This window comes from Alosa alosa, chromosome 21, assembly GCF_017589495.1.
Source record: "Alosa alosa isolate M-15738 ecotype Scorff River chromosome 21, AALO_Geno_1.1, whole genome shotgun sequence".
In the NCBI taxonomy this organism is placed as follows: Eukaryota; Metazoa; Chordata; class Actinopteri; order Clupeiformes; family Clupeidae; genus Alosa; species Alosa alosa.
The window spans coordinates 297,379-323,088 of record NC_063209.1 but is presented as its reverse complement, the minus strand read 5'-3'; the positions used below and the strand labels follow the sequence as shown (position 1 = coordinate 323,088).

At 43.9% G+C, this 25,710-nt stretch overlaps 1 protein-coding gene across 1 annotated transcript in view; it reads right to left on the bottom strand.

The window, feature by feature from the left end:
• Positions 1 to 892: 892 nt before the first annotated feature.
• ids (iduronate 2-sulfatase) overlaps positions 893 to 25,710 on the bottom strand; it is a 32,408-nt gene continuing 7,590 nt past the window's right edge. The window contains exons 6-9 of the mRNA XM_048232027.1: positions 21,876 to 22,046; positions 21,611 to 21,737; positions 11,368 to 11,544; positions 893 to 1,540 (exon numbers count right to left, since the gene is read on the bottom strand). Coding sequence (XP_048087984.1) covers positions 1,020 to 1,540; positions 11,368 to 11,544; positions 21,611 to 21,737; positions 21,876 to 22,046 — 996 coding nt within the window. The 3' untranslated portion in view covers positions 893 to 1,019. The remainder of the gene's footprint in view (positions 1,541 to 11,367; positions 11,545 to 21,610; positions 21,738 to 21,875; positions 22,047 to 25,710) is intronic.

Genomic DNA, 25,710 nt, shown 5'->3' with positions numbered 1-25,710 from the left:
CAGAGAAGGTAAGTAGGCAATCAATTACAACGCCCAGTCGCCCATGTTACATAGAATAGAAAACATAGAAAAACAGAGCTGCCCTCATCTGCAGAATATTTTAAAAATGTACTATTTCAGGATAGATTTAAGCACTACAGTATGCTACATTTAGGCTTACCTTTTCTGCAGACTCATAATCATTGATGAATCATTTTTAAGGATGGTATCTCTAATCTGATTTTTAGATGAGTACCTTGGGTTTTCAAGATTTTTGCTGGAGATGTTAAGCAGCAATTGAAACAACTAGGAGCAGCTCTCAGCTCACACATAAATCCAAACAAGGCTATCTAAATATATATATCTTTTTACACATCATAAACTTTGCAGGTTGTTAGTAACCTTTCATACATAAATGAGGAAACAAAAAACATGTATGTTTAAATCGACATGTGTCAGTCACATCACATGTTAATATGCTAAAAGTGTTCAAAACTATTTAAACCCACATTTTAAAGGAAAATCACTTAAGAAACAAAAACTTGGAAAAACTTTGAAACTAGGATATGTGTTGAATGTTTTATGGAAGGTACAGACCCCTACAAGCTAACCATGTTAGTTCCCGTTCTCTGTTATGTACAGTTTATTTCTCTTCTGGAATAAGGTTTTTTGGTGTAATGGTTGGATGAGTCATTTTTAGGGGTGGCAAGCAGTTGTACATTGGTCATTTATGTGTTAATAATGTAGCTTCATAGTTCTACAGGGAGGAACATTTGGGATTGTTACTTGATATTTCGAGAGGGTAACATCCCCGGTTCCATGAATAAAAGCTGCAGTCTCGCACCTAAATTGTCTTGGATTATTCTGACCATAGTTTCTCATACCTCCCATAACTTAAAACAGCGGCACCACATTCACACTGTAACACTGTTTATTGGTGATTTAGGAGTGTACACTTACTAAAGTATATTCACATCATCTGGGAATCAAGGCAAGTTTGAGCTGGATTCCTGCTTAAAATGTTCCCTTGGAGACAGAGTTTAGAGATTTAGTCCGATTATATGTTTTCGAAGAACCTCTGTCCATCGTGGCATAGTACCAGTGCCACTTAGTTTACCCAGACTGTGTGACAGCAGCTCATACTCCTTAAATCCATATAAATTGTGGTCCTGATCTGGGTCATCAGCAAGAAGGTACAACTCACTGGCATGGACATCTGACAAGTTGGCATAGAAGCTATCTGGCTGGAAGCCCACCCACAATGTATAACGGTACTGACTAGACCGTACAGAGTACCCCAGTACTCGCACTTCGTTAAAGTGTGGCTGATCTGAATTCAGCTGGGGAGTGTCTGCTGGGCGTGGACATTGGCTAAATGCCATTTCCTCTTCACTGATAAAGGTCTCAGGTCGGTAAAAAGTATAAGCTCTGTTTTCACCCTCAGTACATAGATGAGCATGGTTGGCAGGTTGGGGACATTTGTGAGGTGCATGTAGACCTGCTAGATGAGAGATGGTGGGAAACAAATCCACCAGTTCCACAACAGACTTCACAACCTGACCTGTAGACAGAAAACAGAATAATGTTAGAAGAACATTGTTCATTTTTGTATTAAATTAATGCATGTTGATTTTGTTACTGTAAACCCACTTAGGTGGCGTTCACACCGACACACTTTTTTCACCTCCAAAAGGCAAGTATTCCAAAGCATATACATGTGGTATCTATGATAAGTTACATGTACCTAAATAGCTAGCTCCTTGACTGGCTAACATGGGCAGCTATAAGCAAGGGGCCATCAAGGCACTTGAATTGCTATGCAACATCTGGAACTTTTAAGTTCTGTGGGGAAGTATTTGTTTCCCGGCGGAAGCCATAAAAATAATTTAAAAAGATACATTGTGTGAAGTTTCTTTTCTCATTTTGGCAAGTAACTGTATAATAAGCAGGATAATGACTGGCGGACAATAAATTATCAGAAAATAAGTCCCTTTAGTATGAAGTGAAGGATAAGAGACTTATGTTACGATTTAGAACGTCAATTATTTTTCAGATACTTGCACACCACATTATGCATATGTATATTTATATTTATTCGACAAACTCGTTGTGAAGTTTAAATGAACGGTCATGTTAAATTAGCGATCTGACATATGTTCAGAGCATACCAACATTGTAACATATGACTGAGGTGGCTTTTAGCTCAGTTAAATGGCAGTAGGTTAAGTAAAACAGTGATTTTACAAAGCTAAGGCTCAACAGAATCGTGGGATATCCCCGCTTGACAACAACAGCCATAGCAACCATCCATTTAGAACTAGTAATGGTAGTTTGACCTGTAAGTTGAAAAATGAGTCTGCTATGTGGCGGTCTGGCAGAAAGAAGTAATTCTACAAACAAGTCCATTTTAGCGATCAAAGGTGGAAATTATTAGCCTAGAAATCTAAACGCACCCTACCGGCAGCAAATGTAATTTGCTGCCCAGGCTAGTCTAGCAACTCTCCGTTGGCTTGCGAGCAGGAAAAATTAAACTTCGATAGGGCCAATCACATTGTGTATAGAGACGTTCGGTGGCCTTAACATAATGAGTGATGGCAGAGTTGCAACGGTTTGGCTTGAATTCCCTGCTACTTGAAAACAAAGAAGATGGATGTTGCTGTTGGCGAACAGCGGGACACGAGTTAAGCTTTTTTTAATTTGGCAAAAGTTAGCCAACTAACTCCGCTGGTGGGAAAACGCATGGGACTCATAGCGCTGTCCTATTGTGTGCAGAGGGAATTTGAAAGACAACCAATTATGCCGCCCCTCGGACTGAGCACTGCCAATGGTGAGTGCCCAGACCCTACATTTTAATGTGGGTCTGGCTTGTCAGGCTAGGAAATTATAGCTTTTTGCCTTTATTTTGATAGGACAGTGAAGTGTGACAGGAACTGGAAGAGAGAGATGGGGTGGGATCGGGAAATAACCACAGGTCGGATTCGAACCTAGGTTCCCGTGGGCACTTGGACCAGAGAATGGTATAGACGCTCAAGCCAGTTGCACCACAGCGCTCCCCAACAAATTGCTTTTTTAACGTGATATTACTGAAATCAGTCAAAATATTGAAAGCAACCTTTACCATGACTAAACATAGTTTGGGGTTATACCTCCCCAAACTCCTTATTAAAAGGCACCCTTAAGAGTTTTTTGTACCTTGACGTAATAATTCCAAAATCATTTTGATTGTACATAACCTCATAACATGACAAACACCACTTCTGCCACTGTCTGAGCAGCCCTCTATAGGCGATTACTGACCTAGCAACTTTCTGTGTTCAGGTAGGAACACTGACTTCCTCCAAAATCAAAATAGAAAAGCTGCTATGCTACAGGAATTCAGAGATCTCTTTCTACATACTGCTGTCGGTGCATTACCTCTATATTGTATTGGAGTTATGTTCATACATTTTAGCAAAAGATGCATATTTAGTTTGTTTATTATTGCGCCTCTCTACTGTTGGGGGAGCCCTGAGAGCAACTCTTCATTAGTGCTGCTTTAATGTCCATTGTAAATGCTCAGATCCCTCAGTGGCTTGTGAGTAACAAGGGGGTGAATGGCATGAAGTCCATCCATCTAGCCAATGCTCTGAGTTTAGGGCCTACATCAGATAACCAATTAGTGGAGCTGACTTCTGCCAATACCAAATCAGAAATTTAGGAAAATTGACCCTGCTTGTTAGTCCAATGAGTGACACAAAATTGGGTGCTCAATAAGATGTTTGCTTTATTAACAAAATCAAGCAGCTGAAATTACTAGTTATTTCTTTATCCTAAATGCTCATCTTTCCAGCATAATAACTCATACTTGTAAACCGTGGTAGTTGAGGAAAAGAAAACAAAGTCCAGGGAGGCACTTTGCTCATGGCTTTGTCATTTGTGAATTAAGCTACATCTCGTTTGCCCATTGCATTGGTCCATGATTAAAAAAGTAACGACTGGCGTATGAAGTAGCAGACCATGTTAAAGCACGGAAGTAAATGTTCTACAGATCTACAGCAACTTCTGGTAAGATTACAACTTATACGACTAAACGAGACGAGAGGTATGTGGCCTCAACCAGAGCCTGTCTACAGAGAGCCCGTTTACTTTCATTGTATCGAACCTTCACTCATTGTTCCTCTAGGGGCCGCCGCTAGCTAGTGCAGAATGAATGGGAGTCTATGGGGCTAGACGGGTAAAATGCATCTTTATTATCGTCAAAAGCTTAGTTTTCTCTAGACTCGACCATAAATACATGCCTGTCAGTTGGAGCAACCCAAAAAACTAGATAATTGCTGGAGATTTTGACGATTTATGGTGATTTTATTTTCGTTAGATCTTTGCTCAGATTGACGTTAATGCATTATAGAGGAGTGGATCACTGTGGCAAGATGGCGTCTCCATTGACTCATTCGTTCCAATGAACAGCAGTAGTCAAGGCGACATCTAGTCAGTATATATATCTATGAACTGCAGGTAGCAATGGCAGATGCAAGACATAGCTTCAGTTTGAGAAGTTGCAGATTTTTTCATTATTTATTGACCAATAGTTTAAACTATGCATAATTGGTCTCCTTCACTAACTCTGCATGAGTCACAAGCTTTTCTCTCTTAATGAAAACAAAAAACAAAAAATATAACTGCAACTGTGGGAACCTAGCATTCGACGTTGATCAAGATGACGTTACCATGGAAACATCGTAGGGTTATGTTTTAGGTCACTCATAGCACGTTTCATGGCAATTGGCAAGATTGGCTGAGATGTGACCTCACTTCATGTTTGGCGGCATCGCTGTCCATTTTGATTGGCTGTATTGGGTGAGTGCATTCGTAAATCAAAATGCTAATAAGTAACTTGTGTGCATTGGTCTGAAGATAAGCTGTGCCAAAAATTTGTTTTTGAATATGGCCACCATTGCTATGACACTGCCCTCATAAATTTTCTTCTTTCCTTCTGTCATCTCTGGGGTCTTTCAAGGTATGACCTGGATATAGAATATTCTTTTCAATGCAAACAAATCAACAGGTATTGTCATGAGCTCTCTCTCTGCCTGGTAACACGCGCTGATTAAAGTCTGATGACCTCCACCTGTTCCTGCTCTGCTCTGCCTCACCCTCGTTTACCTACCAGCTGCACTGCATTCACCACTCATCATGCCCGGTATATAAAGCCTTGCTTTTCAGTCCACACTTGTCAGATCGTCTGCAAACCCGCACCAGTTACCTGCCTGTCTTGGAAAACGACTCTTACTCTTTGCCTGTGAACCCAGACCCGCTCGACTACTTCTTTGATCTCCAGCCCCGGTAATCTTGACCTGCCTTCCGTCTCTCTTCTACGAATACAGCCTAGCCCTTGACTGTACTGCTGCTTCGTTTCAATTGCTGTTGTGTGTGTGTTTCCCCAGGACTTCCCGGATCATCCAGCTCCTGCCATTGCTGCTCGGCTATTGGGGGAACACACACACGCAGACTCTTGGAACTCCCGGAACCCCTGTAACCCCCAACCCTTAAATAAACATTCTAACGTGGCGCTTTTGTGGTCCTCGTCCTGTTTGGTGTCTGACAGTACGATCTGACCAAACATGGACCCAGCGCACGGTCGAACCAGCATGGAAACCGACGAACCAGAACCACCCACCGCCATGCAACGCCTGGAAGAGACTGAGAGAGAGGCAAACCGCAACACTGCTGACACTGCCTCCCTACTTCAAGCCGCCTACCAACAGCTTCAGCAGTTCCAGCAGCAACAGCAACAACTTGCAATGATCATTCAACTTCTCACCGCCCAGCACCCGAAGTCTCCTGCCCAGTCCACTGCTGCCGCGGGCTGCCGGAGCCCCAGAACCCAGGATCGGCAACCCAGAGCGGTTCAGCGGCAACCCAACCCAGGTACGGGCGTTCCTGACGAGCTGCCGTGTCCAGTTTACCCTGCAACCCAGGACTTTTGCCACTGAAGGGGCGAGGGTCGGTTACGTGATCACTCACCTGGACGGGCGAGCTCGACTCTGGGGAACGGCGGAGTTCGGCGCCAGACCCCAGCATGTGCAACCTTCAACCTATTCGCAGAGGAGATGCTCAAGGTATTCGATTTGGAATCCACCACAGCGAGGCATCTCGGACCCTGATGAGTATTCGCCAAGGCAGAAGGACTGTTGCGGATTACTCCATTGACTTCCGAACTGTGGCAAGTCGGAGCTCCTGGAACATGGAAGCATTGGTGGATGCCTTCCTCCACAGCCTGGCGGACTACATAAAGGACGAGCTGGTTTCCCATGATCAACCCCCCACTCTTGATGAAGCCATTGCTCTGGCTGTCCGCATCGACCGCAGGATCCAGGTCCGTCGTCGAGAGAGGGCGCCAGAGTCCATCCACCAGCACACGGAGTGTCCCAACTGCCCTTCTGTCCGCACCTGCCACACCGTCTAACCAGCCGGACCAGTCTGAACCGATGGAGATCGGCCGCGCCTCCCTAACCCCTGCAGAGCGCCAGCGACGCATCACCTCCAACTTGTGCCTGTACTGTGGTGGTGATGGTCATCGAGTCGCCACCTGTCCAGCAAAAGGCCGGAGCTCACCAGATGTAGGAGGAATCCGGATGAGCTCAATGAACATTCCGCCCTCCATCAGCCGTAAACCCCTCATCCAAGTCTGTCTTTACCTGTCTGATTCCACCCACACCCTGGCAGCCCTGGTGGACTCTGGCGCAGAAGCAAACATTATTGACACAGGACTTGCTCGTCAGCTGGGCTTGGAAAGCCATCGCTTGTCCACTCCTGTTCCAGCCGGGCCCTGGGACGGTCACGCACTGGCACAGTTACCAGCATCACAGCCCCCATCTCAATGATGGTGTCAGGAAACCACCGAGACCATCCGCTTCCACCTGCTCAGCTCCCCAGGCCAACCCCTAATCCTGGGCTACCCTTGGCTCCGTCTCCACAATCCTCACCTCGATTGGGCCTCCGGAACTGTGAAAGAGTGGGGAAATGCCTGCCACCTGACCTGTTTGCGTGCTGCCCGCTGCCCCCGCTCAGTACCCCCAGCACTGCCCCGACATTTCTAATGTCCCTGAATGTTACCATGGCCTCCGAGAGGTGTTCAACAAGACCAAAGCCACATCTCTGCCCCCACACCGTCCGTACGACTGTGCCATTGATCTCCTCCCTGGGACTGCTCCACCCAAAGGTCACCTCTACTCACTATCCCCTCCTGAAAGAAAAACTATGGAGGTTTACATCAGGGACTCCCTGGCAGCTGGACTCATCCGCCCGTCTTCCTCGCCAGCTGGTGCCGGGTTCTTCTTTGTGGGAAAGAAAGATGGTTCTCTTCGCCCCTGCATTGATTATCGAGGTCTGAACGATGTCACAGTGAAGAACCGGTACCCTCTGCCTTTACTCACCTCTGCTTTTGAGTTGCTCCAGGGATCCACTATTTTCACCAAACTGGACCTTAGAAATGCTTACCACCTAGTCCGAGTAAGGGAGGGTGACGAGTGGAAGACTGCATTCAACACCCACACCGGCCATTATGAGTACCTGGTAATGCCATTTGGCCTCACCAACGCCCCAGCGGTATTCCAGGCGCTGGTGAATGATGTGCTGCGGGACATGCTGAATAAATTCGTCTTCGTGTACCTGGACGACATCTTAATTTTCTCCAGAACTCTGTCCGAACACACTCGTCATGTCCAGCTGGTTCTTCAACGGCTCCTGGAGAACTCCCTTTATGTCAAAGCCGAGTAATGCGAAGTTCCACGCCAGACTGTGTCGTTCCTGGGATACATTGTCGCTGAAGGCAATATCCAGATGGACCCCGCAAAGGTCTCGGCAGTTACCTCCTGGCCAGTTCCGGGGAATAGGAAGAAGTTGCAGCAATTCCTCGGGTTTGCCAATTTCTACCGGAGATTCATCCGGAACTACAGCTCCGTCGCCGCTCCCCTCACAGCTCTGACCAGCATCAAACCCCCTTTTCCTGGACCCCAGAGGCCAACACAGCCTTTCATACCCTCAAGGCCCGGTTCACCACTGCCCCCATCCTCCAGATGCCGGATTCAGACCGGCAGTTCGTTGTCGAGGTGGATGCCTCAGACGTGGGAGTCGGGGCCATACTCTCTCAACGGGCAGAGGAGGACAACAAGTTGCACCCCTGTGCATTTTTCTCTCGCCGGCTTTCACCTGCAGAGCGCAATTATGATGTTGGAGACCATGAGCTGTTGGCAGTCAAGCTTGCCCTGGAGGAGTGGCGGCCACTGGCTGGAGGGGTCCACAGTTCCGTTCCTGGTCTGGACCGATCACAAAAACCTCGAATACATCCGCAACGCCAAACGTCTTAACCCCAGACAGTCCCGCTGGGCCTTGTTTTTCACCAGATTCAACTTCACCCTGTCATACCGCCCAGGTTCTCGGAACACCAAGCCGGACGCCTTCTCCCGTCAGTTTCATAAGGATGACGCCCCTTCCCAGGAACCTGCATCAATTCTGCCCGATCCCTGCGCCAGAGCTGCCCTGACCTGGGATATCGAGGAGGAAATTCAGGAGGCCCTCTGTGACCATCCCAGTCCCAGTGCATGCCCAGACGGTCGCCTCTTTGTCCCAGAGAATTTGAGGGTCCCGGGTCATACAGTGGGGACACAACTCCCGCCTTGCCTGCCACCCGGGCTCTCGGGCCAAGACCTGCCATCTCCTTGCCCAGCTTCTGGTGGTCTGCTTTGAGAAGGGATGTCCGAGAATTCGCCCCGTGCCTGCCCCACCTGCAATCAGAACAAGTCCTCCACTCGGCCCCCGCTGGTTTACTCCAGCCCTTGCCTGTGCCTGCCACTGACCCTGGTCCCACGCCTCCTTGGACTTTGTAACTGGCCTCCCACCATCAGGTGGGATGACGGTCATTCTCACTGTGGTTGACCGGTTCAGCAAGATGGCACACTTCATTCCCCTCCCTAAACTGCCATCTGCCAGAGAGACTGCCCAGGCTGTTCTTGATCATGTCTTCCGTCTACACGGGCTGCCCAGGGATGTCTCTGACCGAGGTCCGCAATTCACCTCCACATTCTGGAAGGAGTTCTGCTGTCTTCTAGGGGCCACAGTGAGTCTCACCTCTGGGTTCCACCCCCAGTCCAATGGTCAATCCGAGCGGGCAAACCAGGAGCTGGAGAAGGCGCCTGCGGTGCATGGTTTCTCGCGAAACCCCAGGCTTGGGCACAACAACTGGCGCGGGATAGAGTATGCTCACAACTCCCTCACCTGCTCTGCCACTGGTATGTCACCTTTCCAGTGTGTGTATGGCTACCAGCCCCCCCCTGTTCCCCAGCCAGGAGGGAGATGTGTCCTGCCCGTCTGCCCTCGCCTATGCCCGCCGTTGCCGTCGTACCTGGTCACAAGCTCGTGCCACGCTACTCAAGTCAGCTGTCAGCTATGCCACTGGGGCTAACCGCCGAAGATCGCCGGCACCCGCCTACCGTGTTGGCCAGAAGGTGTGGCTGTCAGCCAAGGATCTCCCACTGCGGGTGGAATCGCGTAAACTGGCACCTCGATTCCTCGGCCCGTTCCCTATCCAGAGGGTCATCAGCCCAACCGCAGTCCGGCTCCAGTTGCCAACCTCCATGAGGGTGCACCCTACTTTCCATGTTTCGAAAGTCAAGCCGACGCATGAAAGCCCGCTGGTCCCCGTGCCGCTTCCTCCTCCTCCTCGCCTCGTTGACGGTGGGCTGGTGTACACCGTTCGACGCCTGCTTCGGTCCAGACGGCGAGGTAGGGGCCTCCAGTATCTCGTCGACTGGGAGGGCTATGGGCCTGAGGAGAGAACCTGGGTGCCAGCCAGTCGGATTGTGGACCGGACACTCATCACCGACTTCCACCGGCCCTGATCAACCTGCAAACGTGAGGGGCCGCCCCAGAGGGGTCCCCTAACCGCCCTGCCCGCCCGGCTTCCTGTCCTGTGCCTGACCCTGACCCTGTCTCGTACCTGTCCCGCCTTCTGTCCACGACCCTCCAGCTCCCTCCCGAGGATGAGGATGTTCACTCGGACCGCCGGAGGAATTCTAGCCCTCCACCGGCTCCCCTCCGCCCTCCCGTCGTGGTGTCACTCTTGGGGACTTCTGGGGCCGTCCCTTAGGGGGGGGGTTCTGTCATGAGCTCTCTCTCTGCCTGGTAACACGCGCTGATTAAAGTCTGATGACCTCCACCTGTTCCTGCTCTGCTCTGCCTCACCCTCGTTTACCTACCAGCTGCACTGCATTCACCACTCATCATGCCCGTATATAAAGCCTTGCTTTTCAGTCCACACTTGTCAGATCGCCTGCAAACCCCGCACCAGTTACCTGCCTGTCTTGGAAAACTTGACTCTTACTCTTTGCCTGTGAACCCAGACCCGCTCGACTACTTCTTTGATCTCCAGCCCCGTAATCTTGACCTGCCTTCCGCCTCTCTTCTTCTCTAATACAGCCTAGCCCTTGACTGTACTGCTGCTTCGTTTCAATTGCTGTGTGTGTGTGTTTCCCCAGGACTTCCCGGATCATCCAGCTCCTGCCATTGCTGCTCGGCTATTGGGGGAACACACACACGCAGACTCTTGGAACTCCCGGAACCCCTGTAACCCCCAACCCTTAAATAAACATTCTAACGTGACGCTTTTGTGGTCCTCGTCCTGTTTGGTGTCTGACAGGTATTTGCAAAAATGTATTCCTGCTTCTTGCATTGCCAAGTGATGCAAAATGTGAAATCCCTGTATCAAGTTTGGATTTGATACATTGAAGTGTTGCTGAGATATGAGCTCACTTACTGTTTGCCGGTTTCACTGGCTTTTGATTGGCTCTAATGGGTGAATGCTTTTGAAAATGGAAATACCTATGTAACCTGTAAAATGTATACCTTGATACATTTGTAACATTTGTGAAAATGTTGTTTTGTTTTCAATAAATTGATGGAAGTTCAACTCTGCGTAACAGAGGTCGTCTCTCCCCTCTTTCGTTCACTCTGCATTGTTTTGGTTAAAGGATTTCAACGATACCGCATTTTTGAAAATTGGACATACAAGTGAAAAGTTACATGGATGCAACTCCAACTTTGACCCACTGGTGGCACTAGAGTGCTTTAGGTGCAGGCATGAAACTTGGTGAAATGAATCATGGGACTGTGCCCAATTTAAAATTTCACAACTTTTTACCAGACAGTTCTATGGGCTGCCATGACAGAAGAAAGAATAGTAATAAGAATAGATAGAAACACAATGGGTGGGGGTCTAGCTGCGAAGCTGCAGCATTCTTGATACGATTGGGACAGGAGTCATAGCCAACAGACATTAATGTAAATATAAAGACAATCAGATTTTGAAAAGCCAAATCTTTTTACAGTTACTATAGCAACATATTTGTTTACCTGAAATGAAGCGTTTGTTTGTTTGTTCTTGAAATACATCCACATATGGGAAAGCCTTTTCACCAACACCTTGGCTGGCCGATGTCAGCCCTGGCACAAATACCATTAATGGCACACGTGTAACCACATCGAAGTTGCTGTATTTGGCCCACTCACCATGCTCACCTAGGGACCATCCTATAGCACAACAACAAATGTTAAACAAATGAAAATCACAAGGAGAAAGAATATATGGTACATAGAAATAACTAATGTTTTATGCCTTAAATAAGAACCCTTATCAAATGAAGAAAATAAAAATTGTTAGTCAAATCAACATGACCGCTTGGCTTGGAGTCAAAGAACCTCACCCTCTAGGCACTCACCAGATTTCTTGAAAACGACAATAGATACAAAGAAATAAAGCTGCAAGCGGCAATGAAGAGGCAAAAAAAAGCCTAGCGGGCAAGATGTGTGTTGGAAACTTTGTCATTTTGCTAGGGGCACAGCAGTAAGCCGACCAAAGACTGCCTAAGATGTATGCTCATTTCCCATTTGGTGGCTATAGTGCAGAATTTAACAGGCTGTAATGGATAAAATTCTGAAAATAAAAATTGTGTCTGGTACTCTAAAGACAACCTGTGGCAAATTTGGTCAAGATTGACCAATTGGACACTGAAAACATTTTTTTAAGTTTTTGACTAAATCCAATATGGTGGCCACATAAATTTGGCCAACGTAATAAGGGATTTTCCACATCACAAAACCACCACTTTTGTAAAGCCAATACATAAAAAAATATATAAATACATAAAAAAAGTATATTAAATTAATGCATGTTGGTTTAATAAACATTAGACGGTATATTTTTAATTCTTCTGATTCCTGATGTCCTACTTATCCCAGTGGTGAATGTACGCGGTCACATCTGGCCCTCTGACAGCAGCAAGAAAATATTTGTGGAAATATTTGTGTATCTATCATCAAAGTTGCCCATCCCTGGTCTATGCAATTATGTTACTGTGGTTGATACAGGTTTGTTGTATAATTCTATTGTGCAGTCAATTTTAACGTGTAGTTAATGTATGTTTAAGCCATATGGTGGGAGGGGGGATGGTATAGGATATCGCCATGGCTGTAATTCGGCCATAGGTATGAGGCCAAAGGCATCATGGTGGAGCTAACTCTAAAACAGCAGTAGTTCTGTATTAACAAATAAGTTCAGAGTTTGTGCCTTTATATTTTGTAATAGGTAGCAAGAAACTATCACAATTAAATTTAAAAACGTTAGGAAATCATTGCTCTCTGTGCATAGGTACAATGGAACAAAACTGGTACCCTACTGGTACCCTATTCTGTTGTCTAATTGATGGTTTTAACTACGATTCGGATTAGGCTACACCTGATTTTAAAGGCGGAACTTTAAATTAAGATTAAAAGGCGGAACTTTTTCACCGCAAAATGGGCACTGTATCATGTAGCCACTCTGCTTCTTTTTATGTCCACGTCCACATTAAATCCATTCCGCTTACTTTGGTCTCACTCATTGCATCCAAATAACAGAAATAGTAAACTCCATGTTATGGTAGGGTAAGTTAAGCTATAAGCACATAGCCAATTAAACATGAAGAAAAAATTGAACGGGACACTTTTTGAAACTATTTCAGCTTGTGTAGGCCTATCGGATGGATGGATGGATGGATGGATGGATGGATGGATGGACTTTATTGTCATTGACACTTTTTGCAAAGGTACAACGTGATTTGAAAGTGCCGTCAACTCATGAGGTATACATAAGAACAATAATAAATAGTTTAAAAAATGCACATATATAAAAAAAATATAAACATATATTGCACTGGTTATGAACAGGAATGGTTCTGTACAGATTTCACTGGTAAAAAGAATATTACTCCACCATAGAATTTGTACAGTGGGTTAGGGGCCAAGAACAGACTATTTCAAATTTGAAGAGTTAAGGGCCATGATTGCCTTCGGATAGAAGCTATTTTTTTTAAACGGTTTGTCCTGGTTTTCATTGTTCTGCATCTCCTGCCTGAAGGCAAGAGCTGAAAGTGACAGTGACCTGGGTGTAAAGGGTCCTTTGAAATGTCTATTGCCTTCTTACGGCATCTGGAGGCGTAGATCTCTTCCAGCGTGGGGAGGGGGCAGCCTATGGTCTTTATGACTTCTCACTCTCAGTTTATGAATTCTCACTTTCACCCTGTGATGTTTTAAATCAAGCCAGTATGATGCAGTAGGCTAGGATAAATCATACCAGTCCAATCCCTGCAAATTATATCCACATTAAAACATTCTTGGTTATTCACAGGTGGTTGCTATTTCAAATTTGCATGTAAAAGCAGGGGTGAAAGTAGTTTTCAATTCTTGCCAGTAGACTACTAAAGTTTACCATAGGGAAAAGTGTGCATGCAAAAATTTCAACACACCTAAATAGGGTACATTAATCTAAGACCCTGTTCACACTGCAAGTCTTAATGCTCAATTCAGATATTTTGCTCATATCCGATTTTTTTTTTGTTTGGCTGTTCACATTACCTTTTAAAATGTGGCCTATATCAAATTCCAGTGTGAACTGTTTGCAGTTTCGAACTGACCTGCATGCGCAAAAGAACAATGACATCAGCTAACAAATGTCGATGTAGATTGACGTAAAAGTCACATCAAATCCGCCTTGGTTGTTCACACTGCATTGAAAAAAATCAGACCTGGGTCTTATTCAGGACCACATATGGAAGTGGTCTAAATCTGAATTAAGTGTTCACACTACCTCTGAAGAAGTCTGATCTGGTCACTTGACCCCTTTTGGGCCACTTTTGGCTGCAGTCTGAACGGGGTCTTCGCTTTATCTTTATTCATCATGACCTGTTATAGCTTTATCAGTCTCTTTCCTCCTTTCCCTGCCTTCTTTAAAAGCCCCCTCTGCCTATTCACTCTCCAGGATGAACTGTTAACTCGCTTCTCTTTTTGCATGGCTTCGTGGCTTTAGTTAACTTTCCAACTAAATTTAGTTTGTTTCAATCTGTCACTGATATGTCACCATATGAATGATGATGGCTTACATCGGATTGAAGGTAAGGTACGGTGAGGTGTGTGCTTCCTTAATTAGTCTTTCAGTGTATACAGTATGAGTCGTTCGGTTGTTGGTTGATGAATAAGACGCGGTTGCGTTTTCGTTTTGAGACAGTCAGATACACTCATAGACAGTAGCCTAATCTGCCTCAATGCACAGATCTCATAAAATGAATTTAAAAATCAATCTGGAGGAGGCTTAAACAAAAATTTAGCACGAGAAAAGCATGTGTGGAGAGTGAGATTTGTGCTGTCGTTTTGAAACAGTCAGACGTGCACATAACCTACTCCTTCTGCCTAATGCACAGATATCATTGTACGTTTAATTTGAAAATGCCTTGCTATTTCATTTCGTTTTTTGTTTCGTGTAACCAAATCAGTACTGCTTCCACCTATTAACCTAGCTCATTGTTGAACAGCATAGCTTATGCTACCCATAGATAGAAATGCTACCGCATTGAGTTCACTACTTCTCGTCTACACCTAGACGTCACACCCGCATCTGAATAGATTGTTCAGGATTGGTTGGTGAGTGTGTGATGTGCGTTGTTCACGTGGTTACTGAGAGGGAGGGGGAGAGGTTAAAGGAGAATTCCGGTGTGATATTGACCTAAAGTGTGTTGAAACATGATACTGAGTGTGAACGTATGTCTCATAGCCCATCTCGGCTTGTCCCCTGCATTCCAAAATCTGGCGCTAGTTAGCAGATGCTACCAACAGCTTTTTCAATGGTGGTGCTTCGGCATCGGGCTAGCCATTAAATAATACTGTGGAAATGCATGGATTCCAGTTGCTGCTACTGGAAGAAACTGGAATCCATGTATTTCCACGGAATTATTTTTGGAATCTGATCCCTTATCATACCTGTTCATTCTTACTCGTCGCTCGACTTATCGTGACTAAATTCAAGATGGCTACAAACGCTAAACTTCGTGAAGATACCGTTGGTGTTGGTACCGTTGGCGTTGCTGTTGGTAGCATCGGCTAACTAGCGCCAGATTTTGGAGTGCAGGGGACAAGCCGAGATGGGCTATGAAACATACGTTCACACTCGGTATCATGTTTCAACACACTTTAGGTCAATATAACACCGGAATTCTCCTTTAAGAGAGATAGGGACACGAAGCGGCAAAGTAAATGTTGACGCTTAAAAAAATGATGACTGAGATACTCGTTATTTGCGATAACACTTTTATGAATCGCACGTACAGCAAACTGTAAAGAGTATATTTGGTATATCTCCCAGCCCTACATCTGAATACTGCATTTTTACACTGCATTCCAAATTATTATGCAAATTACATTTTTCTCAGATTTTCCTAAATAGTTGATGCAAATGACAGTCAGTATAATTTTCAATTCATCAACCGTTAGAGTATAATTCAAATTTTATTGAACAAACCTCCCAATGACAACAGTATTTTTTTTCAAAAATAAAAAACTCAAAATGCACTGTTCCAAATTATTATGCACAACAGAGATTCAAGACATTTTATAGGTTGTAAAAAACTAAAAATGGCCATTTGTTGAATTTGCAACATAAGGAGGTGATATAAATTAAATCAAAAGTTATTTCAATCAAAAACCATCTTAACAGAATCCTACACTATGAGGTTCGCGGGACTCCAGAGGCACCAGTGGCTTCAAATACCTTCAAATGCTGCTTTGCAATGGCATTTTAGCAGCTGCTCTCTATGCTATGCTGCTCTTCAAGACAACAGTAAACTTTCAACTTTCAAAGCATCTTTTAACTGTTTGACTTAGCTGAAATATTGCCATACACTTTAAAAGTGGAAACACGTTGCGCTGTGCTTGCAACTATAGCTACTCAAGTTTGTGGGTCCAAATGGAAAACGCGAATGATAGATACTTTATTTAAGTATTGCTGAATGCCTTATCTATAAAACTGCTTTCCATTGTATAGTAGCTGCAAATAGCTAAGTCGTAGGCTATCCGTATGCATGCGGTAGCTGTTACGAACACTGGTCATATGATTAAGTAATGCCAACGTTGTTTCGTGGTATTTGCGTGAGTTTCATTCAGTGACCACCTGGCTGAGGTTTGGACGCGTGTGGTGTGGGTCTCCCCCTCTCCTTACTTCGAGCTGGGCGGAGTTGCCATTGCAGTGATATCAGAGCTTTAATGAGATGTTTTAATACGTAGCCCTAGTTGAATATTAATGTGTGTTAACGTTCATCATGTACCAGACATAAGTGCACCGTGTATGCCTTACTTGTGTTTAGAGCCGTTTTTTCAGTCACCGGCTCTAAACACAGTTTTTCAGTCACCGTCAGCTACCAAACAAGTTTGTGTGTGCGTCTGGTCTGTCTCACTCAGTGGGACACACGAATCACAGCGATAGGAGAGTGCTGCGCTACCTGAAGGAGAGCTTTTAAAACTTTGATATGTTTTATATGTGATTGAATATTTATACCTTTCAACGTTTATGTCATTTAGAACAGAAACATCTGACACCACGTTATTTTCCTCTGCTGATTTATGTTCTGTGGTTGACAAATCTGGCAGCTTATTTTAGAAAAATATAGACATAGAAAAATTGAAACCATGCAGTCTTAAATTACAAATCTAGCACTTTATTTCAATAGCCACTTTTCAGGCTTATGGTTTTCTTAAATTATTTAAATATGTTGACAAAGGACATTTTGAGATGACCTGAATTATGTGTTATATGTCAGCAAGCAATGCATCATCAAGGCTGTGTTGTAAGATGTTGATGAAAGCCTTTTACCCTTGCACAGTTAACCATATGCAGTGCACCCATCTATAAGTTCAATAAATGTTCCTTTTTTAAATTGAGACTTGTAACATTTGTTATCATCATTTGTGTAATTATGTGTCTTTTTTTATGATGAGCAAAAGCAGTATAGGCTCCAAATGTCGGCTCAAGAAAATCGGCAGCCTGTATCGGTCATCGGCTAAGGCTGATGAAAAAAAAAAAATCGGCACTAAAAGATCCATATCGGTCGATCCCTATTCCTTATTGGATAGAGATCTTGGGTACCCTGGAAATCCAGAGTTCTCACGAGAGCACAATGGAATTGTCTCTGCGAGACACTCTGGCAATGAGCAATGATGCACGTTACTTTTACCCCTTGCTTCCCGGTGAACCAATCAAATCGGCGTATCTGATATAGGTGGGCCAGAGGCGAGCTAAACTGATGATGACAGCGTTGCAACGTTGGAGGTCAGTAAACATTGGTCTAGTGTTATCCAATTGCGTGCAGTGAGATTTTCAAATGCATGCTTGGTGCCGCCCCTCGAGTTGGGCCATTTCATTGTTCGTGGCCAGACGCTTAATCTTTCTAGATTACCAGGGTCTGGATTTTCCAGGCTAGGTCTTTGGCACACAAGAACATTTGCCTTGACTTTAAACCATTTCTGTGTAGCTTTCACTGTATTGTTTGGGTCTTGATTTTGCACGAAAGTAAATCTTCTCCAAAGTCGTAGTTCTCTTGCAGACTGAATCAGATTGTCATCCAGGATTTCCATATATTTTGCTGAATTCATTTGACCCTTTACAAGCCTTCCAGGGCCTGTTGTCGAGAAGCATCCCCAGATCTTAATGCTACCACCACCATGCTTTACAGTCAGGATGATGTGATTTGGTGTGTCTGCCAAACATAGTGTCTAGTCTGATAGCCAAAAGAACCAATCAGACAAAAGAACTTCAATTTGACTTTGGAGTCTCTCAAATGTCTTCAGACAAACTCTAGTCGAGATTTATTATGAGATTTGCCACTCTCCCAAAAACCTTTGAATGGTGAAGAACCTGGGCAACAGTTGTTGTATGCAGAATCTCTGTCATCTCAGCAGCTGAAGCTTCCAACTCCTTCAGAGTCATCATCGGTGTCTTGGTGGTAGGGGTCGACCAATTATCGGCCTGGCCGATTATTAGGGCCGATATTTAGCATTTTTATAATAATCTGTATCGGTCATTTTTTCCACCGATAAGCCGATATTGAAATGGATAAATAATGCATTTGATACTCTGTGGTCAAGAGCATTGTCCCGCCTACTACACCGTCTGATTTGTTAGTTAGCACGAATGCAGCCAATCAGGATCGAAGACTGAACACAGAGAAAGTTTAGGATTCTCACTGAGGCAGACTGTAGACTGGGCTTCAGCTGTACGGAGCTATTTTTCGAAAGTAAGGAAGGTAGCCTACATTGCTGAAGTTGCAATGAATCACAATCATCTACACTGAAGTTACAAAAACACCACTTTGTAAGCTATTGTCTCTTTGATCCGGATCAATAAGTTAAGCACCCACTTCCTTCATTTAGCGAATTCCCGATTGATGCACGTTAGTACAGCTGTTTAGGCTACTAGTTAGCAAACCCGGGTGCTGCACGTCGGGAGTTCTCTGCCTCCGCCTTGCCTGTTAATTGTGAATAACGGGACACCTCGGCGGACATAGTAGGCCTACAGACAAGTCCTAAATTATGCGATAGCGAACGTCAAAAAGTCTAATTGCTCCTTTTTGAAACGAACTGTCAGAAAAGACTACATGCACCCAGGGCCAGCCGTAATTTAATTAACGTGCCTTTTAGGCTCACAAAAGTGTAGCTTATAGCATATGGACACAAATTGCATGATTAAATAGCCTACGAACTATTTTAAAACTGTTTTGTTAAACTATTCAATCCTAACACTTGCAATCACGCATGCACCTCTTCCTCTCCCTCTCTCGTGCACTCACACACACGATGGCAAAGCACCCTTTGTGACAGGTCCCTTAACAAGCACATAGCCCATTGTGCAGGCCTACTCTATGAAAATAATTGCTCAGCTCTTGGATTAACATGATACACAGGAAATACACTTGCAAGTGATGCAAGTTGATAGACAAATGTGTATCAAAAGAAGAAAGAAAAGTTTGCATAATTAAATGCTTTTTTTAATGACATTTTTGCAGTATATCGCCTTTACTATCTACCCCCCTTTTTGGCAACTGACATATCGGTTTTACATATCGGTTATCGGCCTCCTGTTTTGGTAATAATTGATATCGGTATCGGCCTTGAAAAAACCATATCGGTCGATCCCTACTTGGTGGTTTACTTAACCAGTCTTCTTCTTGCACGGTTAAGTAACTAACTTTGTGGGGAAGGCTTGCTCTAGGCAGATTTACACATGTGCCACATTCCCTCCATTTCTTATAAATGGATTTCACTTAACTCCAGGGGATGTTCAGTGACTTGAACATTTTTTTGCATTCATCCCCTGACTTACACATTTTAATAATCTTTTCTCAGAGTTGCTAGAAGTGTACTTTTGTCTTCATGGTGGAATTGTAGCCAGGAATATGGATTAACCAGTTACTGGACCTGCCAGGCAGGTGTCTTAATATTACAATCACCTGACACACATTCAATGCATTCAGGTAATCTCAGGTCATTTCACTGATTGTGAGATTACTAGCACCAAATCGGCTGGACCACTGTTGAATTGGGTCAGTCACTTTAAGGGGGAAATATTTGTGTGTCACTTATTCTTCATTATATATTTTTGATTGACAATACTTTGTAGAAATCTGTCTTCACTTTAGAGGGATTGTTTTGCAATGTTTTGTCAAAAAAGGCAAATTATATTGACTATGAAAATATCCAGGGGGGTGAATACTTTTCATGACGTACATAGGCATGTACGTCAACATTTTCAGATGTTTCCACATTCCATCGTCTACACCAGGAGTGTCCAAACTTTTTGACTCAAGGGCCACATTGGGTTTTGAAAATTGGCCGGCAGGCCACACAACAAAAAATTGTGTGTGTGTGTGTGTGTGTCACACACACATTATTTTTGTTGTGTGGCCTACCGTCTATATATATATATATATATATATATATATATATATATATATATATATATATATATATATATATTTTGTTGTGTGGCCCCAATCGCCAATATATATATTTTTTAAATATATAATGTTTTACATCATTTAAATGTAATTTTGTTGTAGAAAATGTATTTCTTAAGAAATACTGTTCATTTGATGTTGTTTAATTCATTTATAAATGGTGCACTGTCACTTTAAAACTTTTTGCAAGCTCCAACCAAATATAGCCTATGGCTAGTGCTGTGCCTATGACTCGTGCCCTCTCACAGTTGGTGAGTGGTCAGTTGTGGGAACTAGTGTTGCCATCGCGATTTCCTTTTAAAAGTTTATTTAAAAAGTAGATATCAATTATCAACAATGACAAGCCAGCTGGAACCTGCCGCGCTCTTTCCCTCTCGTGCATGCATGCTCAAATGCGTTCCCAATTAAATGGAGTAGCATAACGTAGTTAGATCTTCTGCAAAGGAGCTAGCCTACTATGTATCTCGATGTAACAAGCTGTTTTGACATTGACATTGTAATCTCTCTCTAAGAAGAGTGTAAAGCAGTTTGCAGTAGCCTAAAGTTACTCACAACGTCGTCTATCGCTGGAAAAAAAAAATAGCGAGCGGCCTATGATAACCTAATTAAATGCTCGGCAGGCCGGACTAAAGTGCGTGGCGGGCCGGATCTATGATAAACTAATAAATGCTCGGTGGGCCAGATTAAAGTGCGTGGCGGGCCGCAGTTGGCCCGCGGGCCGTAGTTTGGACACCCCTGGTCTACACGAATACACAAACCCTGCATTTTCAAATGAAAACGGGGTTGCCAACGTTTTCAAATCTTTTTGTTTCAGAAGCTCGAAAATTATGGGGTAATGTATATAAATAGGGAGGCTGAATCGTACACAATAGTATAAATGTACCCTTAGATCTAACTGCAAAGGTCTTTAACACATCCCATGCTCACGACTCAAGCAAAAAAGGTGACAACAGTGGCATAGACTATTAAGCTATTTTCTGCCTTATTTTATTCCAGTTCTTTTGAGGAAAGCTGTAAATGTGCACGTATCAGTAAAGCTTCACTTTGTTATCTGTGATTTCTTAATTCCACTTCTGTGAAATATATGTTGGGGTGAGGTAATGTGTTGTGTTTGTGTGCTAGTTTATGAATGTGTCTGTGTGGGGGGTAATGTGTGTGTGTGTGTGTGTGGATACCTTCACTTCCAACATAACTACAAAGAAGAAGAAGAAGGAAGAAGCAGTCTTTATCCACTTCAAGAGACATGACTTCTTGGCATTTATTTTGTAATACCTGTTACTAACCGTGATCAGATGTAAAAACCACAATGGTGTTTTCTGCCAATCCATGTTCATCCAAAGCATTTAAGAGCTTGCCCACCTGGGCATCCACGTAGGACACAGAGGCAAAGTAATATTGGCGGATCTGAAGCTGTGGGGGAAAAAAGCATGGCATTGCAAAATCCTGTTTAAAAACTTTCACCAGAATGCCATCATGATTTTTTATGAATCTGATACACTTTAATACATGTTGACTGTACTGCCATGAGCCCTCCATGGCAAAATTTACCTGAAAGTCCTTTGGAATAGGTCCATATGGAAAACTGATGTTTTGAGCCTTTACATCTTCTCTTTCACGGATATCAGTCCAAGGATTGTAGGCAACTCTAGGGAGGCCTTTTGGAACATCAGGGTCAGGAGGTAGAGACATCTTCTCAAAGGGATAAAGCTTCACAAATTCCTAGGAAGACATAAGTATGCGATAATGCTCTAAATCCAGCAAACATTTTGGCAAGGTAAAAACTGCCATTACCATTTCTCTCTCTCTCAATTAATCACAATAGACCACAATTAACCACAGCAAATTTGTGTAATTAAAGGAGAATTCCGGCAATTTTTCACATAGATCTCTGTTTCTCGAGGTCACAAAGTACTGTTGGTATTCGAGTTGCTACAGCCAACAGCTAAAGCTCCCAGGCAACTACGGTGCTACACTCTGGGGGCATTGTCATTAACCCCCATGTTCATGCACCCAGAGTGTAGCACAAATCGTAGCCTAGGCCTACCTGTTAGCGCTTTGGACTTGTAACCGGAGGGTTGCCAGTTCGAACCCCGACCAGTAGGCACGGCTGAAGTGCCCTTGAGCAAGGCACCTAACCCCTCACTGCTCCCTGAGCGCCGCTGTTGTTGCAGGCAGCTCACTGCGCCGGGATTAGTGTGTGCTTCACCTCACTGTGTGTTCACTGTGTGCTGAGTGTGTTTCACTAATTCATGGATTGGGATAAATGCAGAGACCAAATTTCCCTCACGGGATCAAAAGAATATACTTATACTATAAAGTAAAGTAAAGAGTAAATGCACAGCCTAACTAAATGTGTGAACAATAAACTAAAAATAGTACCGTAAGGTAGCTGTGCATTAACCTGACTCTCGTTCCGCCTAGCTCCACTTATCCATCTGGGATCGATCCATTGGAGAGGTGTTTCAGAAGGCTGGGCTTTATCAAAAATCCATGCATATGATTTGGATACGTCACATCTATGAAACTCCCGCCCTGCGTCCTGATTGGCTCCATCATAAAATCTGGTGCCGAAATCACCCTCAATGGAAGCGATCCCAGATGGATGTGAGCGGAGCTAGGCGGAACGAAATTAATCTGGCGAGAGTCAGGTTAGCTGTGCATAGGCCTACCATAAAATGCATTACTGCAGGCATCATGGAGTAGCCATGTTTCCTTGTACTATTTTACAGGCACAGATGCTCATTTAAGAAATAGAAATAAGAGTCTTTTTTATGGGCCAATCCAATGTAGTAAATGGAGTCTAAATCATGCATTAAACTGGCATTACTCCCAAAACTGTTCTTTATCGTCATAGGCCCATCCAAGCAACAAAATAAGCAACCCTTCATCCGGACTTTTTCCTGATACACATCACATATTTTTCATCTTTTGACAGAGAATCAAAATATTAGTCGATATCATCTCCACAACTGGTAGCCTGTTCTTGGTGGCTGACAATCAAAAAGATTTTGGTGGTGTAATCTACACAAGAGCTATGGGAAAACAATTATGGGAGTTGTAAGATGCAAATTAGTCTAGTCTCAAAGTATTTTACTACAAAAAGTTATAAATATGGTTCACATGGGTATTAGGGATGTCACGATTCTCCAAATCCTCGATTCAATTTAATTTTTGATTTTAAAGTCACGATTCAATTCGATTTTCGATTTTTTTTTTTATATTGCTATTAATGCATTCGTTATATGTTATTTACTTTTTTGGCCTTTTATTTTGAAACATTTTTTTTATTTTGAAACCATTCCAACCGCGAGGTTGTAATGTAAACAGAACAAACATTGAACAGAGATGTGAACATAGTGAAATGAAACGACACAGAATGATAATTCGGCACACTCCGAAGAGATGGCATCATGTCATCCCCGACTCAGAATAACGTCATGCTTCTAAACAAAATCTTCCAGCTAGAGCGCATTGATTCAGTGCGAGCAATAGCGGAGCTAGTGTATGTGTGAGCCATTTTATCAAAGCGATATTGTCAACGTTAGTATTAGTATAGTTAGTATTATCATCAAATGGCATCAAAAAAGTTTACCCGAAATAAAGTGTTGGGTCTTCTATTCGCGGACCTTGATTCTGAAGGGGAATATCTGCCTTCAGAAAATTACGGTGATTTGTTTAGTGACCAGGCTTCAGATGCGTCCCTGCCTTGCAATGGTGCAGCTGGAGTCAAAGTGAGAGTTTAACCCTACACCAAGCACAAACGTTGAATCCTTTGCCCAGTGTAGATGGTCCTTTGCCCAATGTCAGTGGTGGGAACAATGTTTCACGGGGTCGGAGTGTTCATCGGGAAGTTAGCAGGCATATTAGTGGTGTGGCGTGTCTGTGGACATGTTATTTGCAGTCTAACGCCACCAATGTTTCAAATTTGGCATTACATCTATGCGCTTAACGTTTGAACCGTACACTATAGTTTAAACATTGAGGTATATTTGGAATCCTTGGATAAGGCCGAACTCAACGCACCCCATGACGCCAATATCCGCCATCTTGGACCTTTCGCCATATTGGATTTTTATCAAAAGCTAAACTAAATTTTCACAGGTCACAAAATTTCACAGATTTTCACGACTCTTGGCACAGGTGATCTTCAGACCAAGCCGCATAAAAGTTATTCCTTTGCGTATTGATATTTTAAAGCATTTGCCCGTCACAGCCAATAAAAATTGGACGGGACAGGAAGTGAACTTCTCAGCAAGGCTTTCACGTATCAAGACCAAACTTAGTACATGGCCACAGAACCCAATTAGGAGGAGGCTCAAGAGGAGACTCAATTTGGTACATTTTGACCACTATGTACTGCTATAATCACAGGAAGTAGGATAATATCTCAGCAATGCCTTCACGTATCAAAACCAAATTTAGTACATTGACTTGAGACCCCATCCTGAGGGAGCACAATACATTTGGTGTCTTGACCACTAGGGGGGCGCTATAATCACAGGAAGCAGGTTCATATCTCAGCAATACTTTTACGTACAGTGGGTAACACTTGGAATTGTCCGGCTTCATGTGTGATTCTCACATGACCTCACGCGTGAATCATATTTCCCCAGTGAAGCTGCAATGACCCAAACAACCACCTGGTGCCACTTGTGAGCAGGGTTAGGAACGTCGGCTTTTGCCCCTTTGAGTTATGCGCGCCAGTATGCTATGGACCATGTATTTAGCCTACCCAACGTTTTTTCAGTTGTTTCCACAATATCATAAACAGAAAATCTTGTTTGTAATATAGCCTACCGATACGCTGCTCCAAACGACACGCAGTCTCATGATAGAACCTGTTATTGTTTATGAAGAGGCATCTGCCTGTTTTGTTTATGTTTTTTTTACTTTCATTAATGGTTAAGCTCATGAAATTATATTTTTGACTGCTAAAAACACCATTTTAACACAGTTTTCGGAGGGACAGAAATAGCAACAGAGAAAGCAGTGTCCGTCTTCTGCTAGTGGCTGCGTTTTTAGCACTTCTTCTTCAGCGCACAAGTCAGCCTCGAGGGGGAATGGTAGGCTCCAGGCTACAAACAACTTTTAATTTAGGCATGAGTATATACTCTTTTGATCCCGTGAGGGAAATTTGTTCTCTGCATTTATCACAATCCATGAATTGGTGAAACACACACAGCACACAGTGAACACACAGTGAGGTGAAGCACACACTAACCCGGAGCAGTGAGCTGCCTGCTACAGCGGCGCTCGGGGAGTAGTGAGGGGTTAGGTGCCTAGCTCAAGGGCACTTCAGCCATGGATGTGGGCATGGGAGAGCAGTGCTCAACCACTTCCTCCACCCAGGTACAACAGCCATACAAGGTGTGGCATGCGTGTG